This window comes from Myodes glareolus, chromosome 18, assembly GCF_982192425.1.
Source record: "Myodes glareolus chromosome 18, mMyoGla1.1, whole genome shotgun sequence".
Lineage (NCBI taxonomy): Eukaryota > Metazoa > Chordata > Mammalia > Rodentia > Cricetidae > Myodes > Myodes glareolus.
The window spans coordinates 4,751,475-4,766,782 of NC_142043.1; the positions used below are offsets into that span (position 1 = coordinate 4,751,475).

The 15,308-nt window shown below is 41.1% G+C and overlaps 1 protein-coding gene across 1 annotated transcript in view; it reads right to left on the reverse strand.

Moving 5' to 3' along the window:
* Positions 1 to 14,081, reverse strand: part of LOC148119054 (voltage-gated delayed rectifier potassium channel KCNH8-like) — a 193,955-nt gene extending 179,874 nt beyond the window's left edge. Inside the window, exon 1 of the mRNA XM_087897875.1 lies at positions 13,011 to 14,081. Coding sequence (XP_087754001.1) covers positions 13,011 to 13,086 — 76 coding nt within the window. The 5' untranslated portion in view covers positions 13,087 to 14,081. The remainder of the gene's footprint in view (positions 1 to 13,010) is intronic.
* Positions 14,082 to 15,308: the final 1,227 nt, after the last annotated feature.

The following is a 15,308-nucleotide window of genomic DNA, read 5'->3' on the forward strand; positions in this document are numbered from 1 at the left end:
TTTCTACCACTTAGGGAAATAGGAGGAGGAACAAATGGCAGCTCTATCATTTCTGATAAATGCACGTGATCTTACAAGCATATAAAAGTGGATGGGTACTTGTGTCTTTCATGCCTTAAGCATTTCATCAGTGGGAGCTTACTGACTATTACGAGCCATGAAAGCAACAGTGTGGGAATGCCTCGTAATGACAGGAGAGTAGAACTGTACTCCTCAGTTTATTGTATTCCATTATTATCTTTGTTGTTTTGAGTCAAGGTATTGCTCAGTACCCTTGGTTGTGTAAGCTGTAATACGTAAACATTGGCAAAAAACAAAGTGCTCCATTGCCCATGAAGTTATTTAAGTGAAACTTTTACATTTCCATATCCAACCCTTTCTGGCAGCACTATGATATGATTTTTAAAAACACAGGCCTAGGCCAATCAGAACAGGTAAGATCCCTACCGGCACTCAGAATCCCCAACTTCCTCATTTCTAAGCCCAAAGACCCCAGGCAAAAACACCACCCCTACTTATCTACAACCTACCCAACCCCGCTTCCATGCACACACCTCTACACCAGCAGACATCCACTGCTCAGGAACAGGACACACTAGCCAGAACAAGTAACCCACCTGCCATTAGAACCATCCCACTATCTCAGTTCAGAGCCCAAAAGATCCAAGCCTCTGATACCTTGCCACCCATGCCTACCTCCACTTACCACCCACAGATATCCACAGTTCAGGTGTAGGCCACAACAGTCACAAGAACAAAAATCCCATGCTAGACCAAAGGCCAGGCTACTCCCAGAAGTCCAGCCCCCAACTCTGCTGTAGACTCCCTGCTGGACCAGAGGTCATGCTGTCCACCAAAAATAAAGACCACAAGGAGCAGAAGGTCAAAGAGGAAAGAGAATCCAAAGAACAAACTCAGAAATTGGCGTCTAGACCTATATTCATCTCAAATTCAGATGACTAGATGCCAGTATAAGAACACAATCAACAACAGTCAGAGTACCAGAAGAGCCCAGGTATCCTATTACAGCAATCCTGGAATAGTCGGACATAGAAGAAGCACAAGAAAACAACCTTAAAACTAACTTTATGGAGATTATAGAGGTCCTTAAATAGAAAATGAATACTATTTTAAGGTAACCTGGGAAAACACAAATAATTGGAGCAAATTAATAAATCCCTTTAAAAAATTCAGGAAAATTCAAATAAAAATAATGGGAACAAATGAATAAATCCCTTAATGAAAGCTAAGAAAAAACAAATGAACAGGCAAAAGAAATAAATAAAACTGTTCACGACCTAAAAACAGAAACAGAATTAATAAAGGAAACACAAAATGAGGGAATTCTAGAGATGGAAAACCTAGATTAGCAAATAGGAGCTACAAATACTATACCCATGAAAACACAGTAAATAAATAATCTCACACCAGAAAAATCCTAAGAAGGGAAACTCATGTATATACTACCACCACTACCAACACCTACAACAAAATAACAAGAATAAACAATCATTAGTCATTAATATCTTTCAATATCAATGCACTCATTTCCACCAATAAAAAAAATTGGAAAAATAGAATAGTAGGGAGTAAAATTCAGACTACACTTGAATTTTGAAGAAAGAACTTTTCTATTTGTGCTCATGTTACTTGTCCCAACTGTAGAATTATTTAATGAATTTAATATATAAAAATGAACAAAAAATTAAAAAAGAAAGAAAAGGCTAACAGAATGGATTTGAGAACAAGATCCATCCTTCTGCTCCATACAAGAAACATTCCTCAACATCAAAGACAGGCATGAACTCAGAGTAAAGAGTTAGAAAAGATTTTCCAAGCAAATGTACACAAGAAACAAGTTGGTATAGCCATTTTAATATCTAACAATACCAAAATTTAATACCAAAATTAATCAAAAGATATGAAGAAGGGCACTTTATACTCATCAAAGGAAAAATCCAACATGATGATGTCTCAGTTCTGAGCATCTATCCCGCAAATGTAGGGGCACCCACATTTGTAAGCGGTACATTGCTAAAGCATAAGTCACATATCAAATCTCATACAGTAACTCTGTGAGACTTTAATAACCCAGTTTCACCAATGGACAGCTCACCCAGACAGAAACTAAACAGAGAAATAATAAAACTAGCAAATTGGGATCACATGAAACTGAGAAGTTCTGAAAGGCCAAGAACACTGTCGGTAGTACAAAATGGCAGCCTACTGAATGGGAAAAGATTTTCACCAACTCCAGCATCTGACAGAAGGCAAATTTACCAAATAAATAAAGAACTTAAAAAACTAGACACCAAAGAACAATTAAAAATGGATATAGACCTAAACAGAATTATCAACAGAGAAATTTTAAATGATTGAGAAGCACTTAGGGAAGTGTTCAACATCCTTAGCCATCAGGGAAATGCAAATTAAAACTAAATTGAGATTCCATTTTACATCTGTCAGAATGGCTAATAACAATAACACAAGTGACAACTCATACTGCCAAGGATGTGGAGCGCAGGTAACACTTCTCCATTGCCAGTGGGAATGCCAACTTGTATAGACAGTATGGAAATCAATATAGTGGTTTCTCAGAAAATTTTAAATAAATCAACCTGAAGTCCAGATATACCACTTCTAGGCATATACCCAAAGGAGGATCCATTCTACCACAAGGACATCTGATCAACTATGTTCACAGCAGTTTTTTCATTAGTCAGAAACTGGAAACAACTTAGATGTCCCTCAACAGAAGATGGATAAAGAAAATGTGGTCCATTTATACAATGTAGTACTACTCAGTTGCTAAAAAATAACTTAATGAAATTTGCAAGCAAATGGATGGAGCTAGAAAAAAAATCATTCTGACTGAGTTAGGTAATACAGAACCAGAAAGGAAAACATGGTATGTACTCACTTATAAGTGAGCATTAGCTGTAAAGTGAAGGGTTATAATGCTACAATCCACAGACAGAGAGAGGCTAAGTAACAAGGAGGGTTCAATCCCCCAGGGCAGGAGACATAAACAGATATTGTGGTGGGTGTGGATAAGAACAGAAGGGATCAGGTGGGTGGGGGTAGAGGGATAATAGAGGAAGAGAGTGCTGGGAGAGACAAATGGAATTGATGAGAATCTAAGTGATGAGCTAGAAACCTCATGCCATGGAAACTCCCGGGAATCTACTAGAGAAACCCTACCTACAATTCCTAATAAGGGAAGATATAGAGCCTGCTCTGGCCATTTCCTGTAACCAAGATTTTCAGTGGAGGGTTTGGAGCACCAATCCAGCCACAAACCTTTTGAACTAACATTTAACATGCCTACAAGATGTGTTGTATGGTAAAGGTGGCACAGATTGGGGGAGTGACCAACCAATGACTGGTCCAGTTTGAGACCCACGATACAAGGGTCAAGAACCAGAGGATAGATAGCCCAAGACCAAGAATAAAATCAAACCAGACTGAAAACAAAAAAATAAAAACAAACTAACAGAAAACTTCAGGCCTAGCAAGGAGGACAAATTACTGCAATTCTGCCTGACATGTACCTGTTCAGTAACTGTAAACCAACTAATTTGAGATCTTCATCTGTAGAATGGCAATAAATATAAGACTATACAATAGAATAGTGGTTCTCAACCTGTGGATTGTGCCCCAAACAGGGATTGTGTATCAGATGTCCTGAATACCAGATATTTTCATTACAATTTATAAAAATAGCGAAATTACAATTAAGAATTAGCAACAAAAGTAATTTTATTGCTTGGGTGTCACCATAATATGAAGAAGTATATCAAAGGGTCTCAGCATTAGGAAGGTTGAAAACCACTGCAACAGAATGAATCAGCCATGCCCAGCTCATATTGCTATGGAGAACAAACAAAACAGACACAACAAAGAATATTCAGGATTCTTGTACACATGAGCTGCAATATTTGAAAGATGTGGGAGTCAGATGCCGCTCTGACCACTTGCCACTAACACTACGGCTCCACTGCTGGTGTTCCTTCAGCAGACACCCAATCTTAGGGAACTGGGTCTGTGATCAGTGGTCTTGCTACCCTGTGCCAGCTTGCCTTGATGACTTGAAGGGTATCATTTTGCAACCCAGGCTGGTGTGGAATGTTATTATAAAGTAAAAAAAATGTGGGTGAAAGCCCAAAGTGTAGCACTGGATTCAAATTTCAATTATCTTTTTAAGAATTTTGTGTGTGTGTGTGTGTGTGTGTGTGTGCGTGTGCGCATGAGTGAATGCATGCAAACACACATCCACATAAAAGTCAAAAGACAAATTCACGTGGGAGAGATGTGAATTTCTTGGTACCAAGAAAATGTTTGATATTTTACAATGTAAAGAATTCAATTATAGTCAAACAGTGGTGGCACACGCCTTTAATCCCAGCACTCAGAAGGCAGAGATGGACAGATCTCTGTGAGTTCAAGACTGGACTTATCTACAGAGTGAGTTCCAGGACAGACACAGCTACACAGAGAAACCCTTCTAAAAAAAAAAAAAAAAAAAAAAAAAAGGAGGAAGGGATGGACAGACAAACAGAAGGAGGGAGGGAAAGAAGAAAGGAAGATACAGTAACACAAAGAAACAATATGTAAGACAAATTTTATGTAAATGCTAAACAGTTAGTAGCTTCAAATATGCCATCTTATATAGAAGAGGACAACTTCTTGATGGAAATGTTAGCACTGCACATGCAGATGTGAGCATCAGGTCTTATCTGATCAATTCCCTAAAACTGAGAAGCATGAGCTTGTCAAAAGTTTCGGGAGCATTGTTTCCAGAGAATGGAGGCGGTTCTTAACCCAAAGAGCTGTATCTTCCCCAAGTGAGTCTAAGTTACAACACGGAAGCTCTGTCGTAAGGACCTTAATGCCCTTCCACCAGCCACAGACTCACAACAGAAATATCTACCTATGTGTTAAAGTTTAAAGTACAACTAACTTTATCTTCTAAGTTATTCTTTCCCTAGTACAAATTTGAGAAGAGTCCACTGGTGAAGCTGGGTCCTCAACATGTTGACAATAGTTGAGACTCCTACATAGACCCTTCTCTCTAGAAAATCAAATAAATGGACAAGACTGATAAGTGCTCTGGTCTCCAGTTCCTTTAGTTCAAAAACTGAAAAAGGAAGCTGATTTGGACTGACAAGGACAATAAAGATGTCTGTCCAGAAGACCTAATATAACAAAAGAAACTCTGGAGGAACAAAGCCAACAGTGCTTTGGATTACACACATTTGAGAGCAAGAGAACCAAGCCTGCTCATTTCATCCTTAAGCTCACTGTGGAGAAAAGTGAGATGGCCTTTGCTAAGAATGTCCACTGGACACAAAAGACTCGATTTTCCACTCATAAAGGAAAACTGAAAATAGTTGGAAATTTCCCTTTATAAGACTCTTATAATGTATAAATACTAATGATGTCACTATAAAGATATGGGAATAAGAATAGCTTCATTGGGAGATTGACTTCATAATAAAAAAAATCACAAGGATATACTAAACTCATCAGCAAATTCTAAGCACCAAATCTCAAAGAAAATGGATTTCTTTTAATGGGCACTAGATTTTCTTTGATGAACAAAGCCGCTTTCAACAATGAATACGTTTTTACGTCCAAATGTGAGTCAGTCTTCAATACAATTTAAAACACTTTTTCAGTACAAGTGCCTAAAGCATAACCTGGTAGGAGGAAGGGAAGTGGGATATGGTTGAGAAATGGCTAAAATTAAAGAATCAATCTTTTTTTGGAAAAGGTAGAAACTAAAAATGATACCACGGAGTCCCCAGTGTTTACATGTTTACGCGTGCTGCAGACAGATATTGTACTAGGGTGACACTACAGACAGGTCACAGGTTCATGAAATGTAGAATTCTAAGCTTGCATTTTGTCAGCGTTAACTGAAAAAGGAGTTGGTTTCTAGGCCTTGGGTTGTGGTCAGAGTAGACAGAAAGGAACCTGCTTAACATTCATGTAGACACACAATAAATAAGCAAGTTTATTTTGGACCTACCCTACAGGATCATTTCATAACTAATGTAATCATAGAATGCTAGGTATGAGAAGGCTAGTTAATTATTGAAGACAAATAAAAATATCTAAATTCTGATTCTGGCTTTTAAGTAACTTCAAATTCTTTCACTTAAATTGGTAGGTGTAGAACTGTATTGCAAATCCAAGAAATGAGGTAAGTTTGGGCTTCCCAGAGTTCATAGGTGGATGCTGAAAACTACGAAAGCCTGGAGGAGCTGACTAGAGAGATGAGCAGGTGATTTTAAAGGAGAAGAAGGCCCTTGAGTGCTCTGGGAGCATGTCGGGAACCTGGGAAGGTGTGATTTCAATGGCACTACAGCACCATCTCCAACTCTAGAAATACTGAGATCTCTGGGTGTCACACAAGAGGGAGTAGGAAGCAAATGGGCAGCCATAAGCTAGTGCTCCCAAATAAATGATCGTCTTGCACCTAATAGAAGTCACTTTGGGCATAAGGAAAACTGACAGCACAGGAGTGGGAGAAGACACCGCTGGTCATGGAGTCTAGTGAGAGTGAGTTCGTGATTGTGAAGATGAAGAAGGAGGACCCAATGAGGAGGGACGGGACAAAAGGGGCCAAACTGTGGCATTTCAGTAGCAAAATATAAAACAACTGTAAACCAATTACATATGTGAGCAGTGAAGGCTAACTTAACTCTCTAAACCGGAGTCAGGAGGGTGGTATTGCTAAGAATAGGGCCAGAATACAAAACAAGACAAATATGTTTGGTGAGCTAGAAAAGATTATTAGTTTGTCTGAGGACAAGTGGATTTTGAAGGGCTTCAAGGATACAGATAGCTGCATTAACAGCAGCAGAAGAACGCAAGCTCTCTCTACCACAGAATTTACAAGCTCAGAACTATATTTGAGTGTTTAAATTACTGAGAAAACTCTTCAGCTGTTTCAGTTGCTAAATTTGAACAATGCCATAGGCGAAACTGGCCTTTCTTATTTTGTTTCTAGGATCTACTAGACTAAAATGGAAGTGTCGGCAAATGCGCACTGAGGGTGAATGGCACCATGTGAGGAAGTTGTGACTCTGTGCCTTGTAACTGTAGACCTTGTCCGGCAGGATCCGGGGGCTGAATGCCAGCACACCTGCAATCCTTTTCCTTCACCATAGGCAAAATTCTACAGTAGAACACAGGAATGAACTACACTGGAGAATAGTCGGGTCTGCAACCAGAAATCAACATTTCTTTCTCCTAACAATAAGTTAACTCCCTGGGGGGAAAACTCAGGCATTTCCTTCAGAAAATGAACATAGGAGTCTGTGGGCCCATAGCCAAGCAGAGGTACGGTATTCTTAGGTTCTGACAGGGAACCCTGGAATTAAAGATGTTCCACAATTGATTTACCTGGTTTCTATCACCCACCAGCCTGTTTCATGCTCCCTCTTGTTCTTGATGGCAGTATGTATTTTCTCTGAAAACCTATCTAAACATCAGGGGCACATATTTCAGAAACTGGAAAAATCAAGAAACATCTTTGGATGTTTGGATGCATAAGCATTTTTATTTGGGTCTCTTAGCCTGTTCTGACCTAAATTATAACAGTTCATGTATATGTCTTTTTGTCCCTTTTAAGAAAAGACAAGCTTGATTTATCCCAGTGCTCTGCTTATAGATAATGTCCATTAAGCATCATTAGAAAGGTGAGGCAAGGGATGAGGTACTCCTTTATCCATGGAGAATATGCTCTTCTCAGAAGTATGCCAAGTCTAGGATATCTCAGAAACAGGCAACCTCTGACCTCCCACACACTCATGCACAGGCCTTTTGTTCTCTGCTAAGCTCATTGACAAGCTGTCTCTGGCTGTAGCTGTTGGCCTGAAGGTGAAGCCAAATATAAAACCTAAAAGAAGTCTGAGAATAATGCTATTATTGACCTATTATAATATATATAATTTTTGTTCTTCTAATGTTGTAAAAATAACATTTCTGATATCATTCTTTAAAAACTAAACAACTTTTCAATTATTTAAATATATTATCAAAAGAAATCCACTTCTGGTAAAGACTAAGTCTAGTTCTTGTAATTCAAATACTTTGTTCATTGCAGCAAATGTTATGGAACTATCTAAAACTTCTTTTAAATGTAAAGAAACCATGGACAAAGTAAAGAGCCTGAATGCAGTCTCTTGCCCTTTCTCTCCTCCCCCATCCCACTTCTTCTCTTCCCCTTTCTTCCTCCACCTCTCTGAGAAAGTAAACAAAGTTTACATTTAAAAACATAATTCAGCTTAACACAACCAGCCTCAAAGCAAGAGTGCACCTTGCAGAGCTTCTTGAACATGAAACAGAGAGGCGAGAGGAAGAAAAGAAAAGAACCTTCCACAGAGTTAGCACAGAAACTAGCTCAGTTGGAATCTTCACTAACACGGTGTGCAGACTGGTCGTGGGTGCCTCTCCTCAAAGATGCCTCATTCTTGCTTCCACATCCAGCAGAGGCTCAAGTACAGTTACCTCCAGCTCTACAGGGGTTCAGGGCATCCCCCCTTTACCCAGGAGACTTGAGGTTCATTTTCAGAAATGCTTCCCCATCTCCCACACTGCATCTACATGAGAGAACAATTTACACAAGCATGTCCTAGACTGCTTCATATATACGCCATCGCCAGATGTGAGAGAAAACTCCCCCATAAGCTAGACCTTATGTTTCTAAAGGTATCGATCGGATGTAAAGTCAGCATGGCATCCTGCATACTGAATTAGCAGAATGTGCTCAAAAACCTGCTTTGTGAGCTAGCAGGTGTGAGGCTCAGTAGGCTAGCACAATGGTGAGGAGACACCAGCTGTGGTGGGAAGAATTCCCACTTGGATCCTAAGAGGCTGACCTATACATACACACCCCATGAAAGTCCTTAACACATGAATATGCAGATGAGGCGAGGTTAAGGATATAATTAAGATGATCAGTAAGCTGGTCTTGAGATCATCAGAGGGGAGATTACCTTGAATGGTCCTGATTTAAGAGACCTTCTTAAAGAGACCCTCTTGCTGATCTCAAATAAGTAACTGTTCTCTTGTGAGGTCATGTGTGGGACAGGCTGTGGTGCTATAAACTCAGTCTGTTAGGAAGAGTGCCTGCCTGACATCTGGCAAGGAAAGCAGCACCTCATTTATAAAGGTATAAGTCTATCAGCCACTGCTTTAGACTGGAAGGGGACTTCAGGCCTCAGATGAGACCACAGGTCCAGATGACAACTTGTTTATGACCTTGTGGGCTTCCCAGAAGAAAATTCAGCTGATCCATGCTTAGACACCCATCTACAAAGGGGATGTGATAAACCTAGAGGTTGTGATGAGTGTTACACAGAAATAGAACACTAACAGGACACTTGGTTCCTACAGATACCAGGAATACAAGAGTTTACATCAACAGCAGGTAAAACACAAAGCAAGAGCACAAATCTTTGTGACCTTCAAGAAGCGGAGTTCCAGGGATGTTTCCCTCACACAAGCTTTACCAAGAGGCTCATACATAATAAAGTACATTGCTTTATATCAGACTTCAATGACATTCTCCAAACCACAACTCAGCAAAGACGTACGAAGGGTGCTAGCTTCTGCCCTAACTTACTGTGCCCTTTGCTCAGTACTGGGTGTACTATGTTTCTTTCTATACTTCTGACATGAAGATAATAAAATAATAATAGCAATAGCAAAACTCACATTGAAAATTAAAGAAAGAATTTCAACTTTAGTAAATTGATTTAGATCTTTTGAACAGGCTATATAAGAATACATAAAATATATACAAATGTTAAAGAGTACTACCTATGCTTGCAGACCTTAGAAACCACATCATTGATTGTCTTAAAAACCACAAAGGGAAAGAAGTGTTCTGTCCAAATTGTGATAAGATTTGAAAAAATGTAGGTTATTGCACCATAATGTTTGAAATGGACACATCTTTTACTTTCCAAAAAAGAAAGCTAAGTTTTCATCAAATGGTACTTAGTGACAAATATTCATACTTAAAAAATTAGATTGTTTTCTAAATACATCCTAAATGTTTAGTCATTAGAATTTCCCTTTAGCATTTATGATATCAGCATATTTAACGCCAATATTGATTTAGAAAAGTTAAAGTGTACTAAACATAATTAATAAAAACATCTATGCAATCATGAGGTATTTGTGGGTATGATGATAGTCATATGTGGTTTAAGTGAGAAGTGTTAGTACATGTAATGAACAAATAAGTTCATTGCAATTATTTTTTCTCCACAAATGGGTTATATGGACTGAACAACTGAAGGGATCTTTGTTCTCTAACTCATTACACTCCAGTTAAACAAATAGAAGATGTTTCAATATGTGTGTTTTAATTTTATATAAGCAATATTTGTTTTCCAAAAATATTTATAAATTGCATATCTGAAAATGAAAGGAAAGAAGATTTGATTGTTCAGTTTAGTAGAGCATCATTGGGTGATGAAAAACTTCCTTCTTCTCTGTTGCCCTGTCATACTATAAATTTGTAGGATCATGCTATAGACTTCTGGATGGGAAGACTTTTTCTCCCACTGAGAGACTTTTAGATAATGCCCTAAATTCTTATAATACTTTTAATTTTGACAGTAAATCAGCAAGGGTAATAAAAATCTGTATATTGTTTAGATTATAAAGAGAAATTTTGCCAGGATGTTTTTTCTTTATTTTTATTAAAATTGTTTAAAATAAGACTAAAGTCCACATGACAATGGTTATAAAACATTAAATAAATAAATGAAATAAAGTGGAGATGAACAGATTGAACTCAGTGTACATGCAATAAAGTAGCAATACAAATAATTCAGCAGTTTTTAATTGCTAAGGTGGCACCTGTAATATTTTAAGACTTGTATATACTCTTGTCTTTCAAAAGAAAATAGATTACTTTCATGGATGTATCAAGAGAAAGGCGAATGCTCACATGAAAAAGTTTTAAGATTAGCACTATTTCTTAATATTGTGTCACCAAGAAAACATGCCTTAATAAGAGGAACTAAATGGTTAGCTGGAAAGGTGATATCCTCACAATTCTAGATTTAGTAAATTTTGTGACTGAGAATTTACTTAAATTTCAGGTTAGTCAAGTCATCCTGCAATAAAAAAAATAAGCAAAAAAATAACAATCTTTTTTGTAATGGAGTTTCTTGAGAGAAGAGGTACTCATTAAGTGTTGTAAAAAAAAAATCTTGCCACTGCCAATCAGCTTCTCCATTACTCAACGCTTGGGAATACTGTGATTTCATGCACCTTGGTTCCCTCCAAGAATCCTCAAGACTCTGGGAGCACACATCAGACAAGTCACCAAATAGCTGTAGATATCTTTTTAATTGTGCCAAAGATTGACATATGATGAGCTTCTCAAATGAGGCTTTAAATTTTGTCCTCTTTAAAATGCTCTATTATTTAACAAGATTGTGTAGAATGGAGTGATTCATATCATCTCTTCACATGTGCTAGCCTGCTCATCGAGTCAGAAAGATACAACATCCACATACTACAGCCTCTTTGATTAGCAACTGATTCCCAGCATCCTGCCGGAATGATTTGGTATGCTCTGCACTCCATTCAACTTTAAATGACAATGACAAAAGCAAATCACCATTTCTAATCACCTCACCTTCAAAACATGCACTCATCTTGGTTTGGAATATTCAACTTAAGAACTGTCATCTGCTCAGAACTGCTCTTCAGGAATCCTGGTTAGAGCTGGTAGAGACAGCAGTGCTGAGTTTTGGTGGTGGTGGCACTGGCCAAAGACTTGAACTTGGCCTCAAATAATTTTTCTTATTGTCACCTACTAAAAAACAAATACTTAGTAGCAGGGCCCAATTCAAACATACTCTCTAACATCAAGTAATACGAAAAGGGAAAGAATGGGTAATTCTAAAGGTTATTTTAAAAGAACACTACAAAAAAGTGAGCAAATCGTCACATTAGCCTTGATTACGCCGAATTTCAAAAACAAAACCCAAACAAAATAAAAAAAGTATTTCACCTTTCTATCATGGAAAACTTGTCTTCGAAATGGTTAAATCGTGGGTCCCACCCTAGAAGAGTTCTTGTATGGAACTACAAGTGGAAGTAGATGTTAATATCACACAAGCTTCGGGGATGAGTCCGTATGAGTATTTTACAGCAGGCAGGAAAGGGGACAAGAGCTCACAAAAGCTGCCTACAAAGAAGATAAGGGTATTCTGCTGGAACCGAGAGACAGCATTAGTTAGGGACAGAAATCTGAGAGAGGGAGGACCTGACCGTGGTCCTGAAAGATCACAGCCAATTTTCGGAAACAACGTACCCTTATCTGAATGAACATTTGTTTTCTATTCCAACCGAAAAAGTCAGATATTCAATACTATTTATCTCCACAAAACTCTGAAACTTCCTCTGTGGTTGAGTCAACCTTTATAATGTCCAACTCCTCCTTCTTCAATAGAATTTCCTCGAGTGTCGTGGAAATTTTAGATTTAAGAGGCGAGATTTTGACAAATTCCCAACACTCAGAGAGCCTCTGGACAGCTCACACCTGATCTGGAGGATTACTCAGGATTTCTTAAACTCAAATGGGAAGTCATAGGAGTCTGGAAAACCTCCGAACTCTAATCCGGGCAGCCTTAAAACTCCAGAAAAAAAATTAAGTACACAACATCTCCCCCGTACCAAGCTCCTCAAGGCACCACACAAGTCCCACCGCGAACCTCTTGTCTATCATTTTTCAGACATGTGTTCCAAACCTAGGAAACCAGGGGAACCATCTACAACAATATCAAACGCTTTTATGATTTGTGTTGTGTGTGGAGAGGGGTCTTGTTTTGTCTTGTTTCATTTCCTCCTCTGAAAGATACTCTGGCAAGAAAAGAAGGCAAATTATTGTTCGGATGGAATCAGAGAAGCGGGAGCAAAAGTCCAAGAGAAAAACCATCCTAAGGAAATGTGCAAGTTCGGCAAGCCCTACTTACGTGTTCCGTCGAAACGGGTGGCGATGGTGTCCAGGAAGGTGTTCTGAGGAGCCAGCAATCCTTTCATAACAGGCATTTTTCCAGCTCTGTGTGAAATTCCCCATCAAAGTTTGTCCAGAAGGATGGCTCTGAAGGAAAGTACCAAGCTGGGAGAAGTCACTGGGAGCGTGATGACGGCAGGGGCGGGGGGCCAGGCGTGCAGAGGATGGGGCCAGCCAAGGAAGCGGGGAGGATGGCAGCAGCTACTCCCCAGCCGCGGAGCAGTGGCCAGAGCAGCCGTTGATTAGCACTCTGAATCTGACTCCTTTCAGGCTTGGTCCCTTTCTTCTCCTGCAGCGATACCCCCAGACACCCCCAGGGTCTCTCCGTAGACCCTGAAAAAACCCGCGGTGGCCCTGGGCACCGCGCCCTGACCTGAGCTCTAGGGTCGTGGAGGAAGGCGCTCCACCTAGGAGAACTGCAGCGCTGAACCTCAAGTACCCCAGGGAAGCTGAGAAACGGAGAAATGCTAGCCAGCCCAACTCCCGCCCCCCTGGAGCCGGGAACAAAGACCCTTTGTTCCTGCTTGGTCCCTCTCCCTGGAGACTGGAGTCCCGTGGGTGTGGTGTCCTGGAGGGAAGGAGATAGGTCACTGCAGGTAACACGCCTCCGCCTAGAACTTAGGAGGGGGAGGCCCCCACGGTGGTGTCCTAGGTAGCAAAGGTAGCCTGGAGCTTCAGAGAGAGGTGTCCCCCTTCCTGTGCACCTGCCATCCCCAGCTCCAAGTCAGCTGGGTGTCTACTACCCCTGGACACCACAGTCTGCCCAGTACTGGAAAACCGACCCAAGCTTGTGGTTTTGCGACCTCTCCTTATTCAGTTCTAAACGTGAACTCAGGCACCGTCCCCTTACCAAATTCTCCTTGCTCTCTCCAACCCGCCCAAACTAAAAGGGAAGGGGGACCCTCATAAATCTGCAGGGGTTTTCCACTCTTCCGTGAAATGTTCATAGAGTGTTTCTAGAAAAGTTTGCTATTTTTATTGATTTGCAAAATACATGGAAGTAACAGAGAAGAGTTTTCCGTGTAAAAACAGTTTCAATACGACGCCCACCCCCACCCCCGCAGCGGCTCTAAGCTACCCCGCACACCCCACCCCCTCCACTGGCTTGGTGCCAGAAATTGCAGGTGTTTCAGGAAACTAAAGCGGTCCCTCCGCCGTCCCCCCCCCCCCCGGGCTCACGAGGGGACTCCCTCTCCACCTACATTATGGTAAGGAAAGCCACCCAAACCTGGGGTGCATTCCTGCGGGAGGGCAAAGGGACGTGCAAGCCCAGGTTCCCCTGAAACCCTAGCAAGAAGGAAAGGGAAAGCCCAGAGGAGAAGAACAAACAAAAGCGCAGGTGCTGCTGCACCAGGAAGGGAAGGAGAGAAACGCGAACAGGTGTCCGAGGCGTTGCAGGGACCGCTGGGTCCCCGCCTCCAGGATTCGGGTGTGGCAGCAGGTGTGAGCGGGCCCAAAACATCTGGCAGAGGTTCTTTGCTTGAATCCACGGGGATTATGGGGTGAATGGGAATTCTAGGGGTTTCCTCGCTGTGGTCCTTTGGTTCCGGGAGGGTGGGGGTGAATAGAGAAAGGAGGAGGCTCCTTGTTCCCGCCCCTAGTCCTCCTTCTTCGTGATGCACTTCCTGCCACCGAGGATTCCCTTTGTGTTGAGGTTCCAGATCCGCCCGCCACACGCGGGGGCGGGAGGACCCGGGATTCCTGGTGGGTGGCCACCTCGTGAGGCACAGGCTGTGTCCTTTTTTCTTCGGGTTACAGCTGCTGGGCCGCTGTTCTCCTCCTTCCTACCGCACCCCTACAGCTTGGCCAAGGCTGTCTGGAGCTAGTTGTTCCTCGGAGGGAAACCCCTACATCCCCCGCCCCCATCCACCCACGCAGCTAAGCTCTGCTGGCTCCCTCTCGGGCGGAGCCAGGCAAGAGAAATGGGGGAGTCCTTTCTTTTGCTTCTGTGGTGCCTGGCGCCCAGGAAAACCCAGGCTGCCTCTGCCAGTGGGAGAGTGGAAAGTGGCGTGACGCTCAGCATGATCATAAATATTTACACTATAAGTGTGTTTGAATGTCAAAAACGAAGCAAACCAAAAATCCAAAGCTGCTTCCTCTTTGATCTGGCCTCATTTCTTAGAAAGAAGCCATACAGGGGCTTAATAATGGAAACCCAAAAGGCAGTTTGTATTCCTTGTCAAAAGAAGTCAACCAGTTTATATTTCATATTTTATCTTTTTTTCCGATACCCAGAAGAAGCCAAATCTGGTGCTAG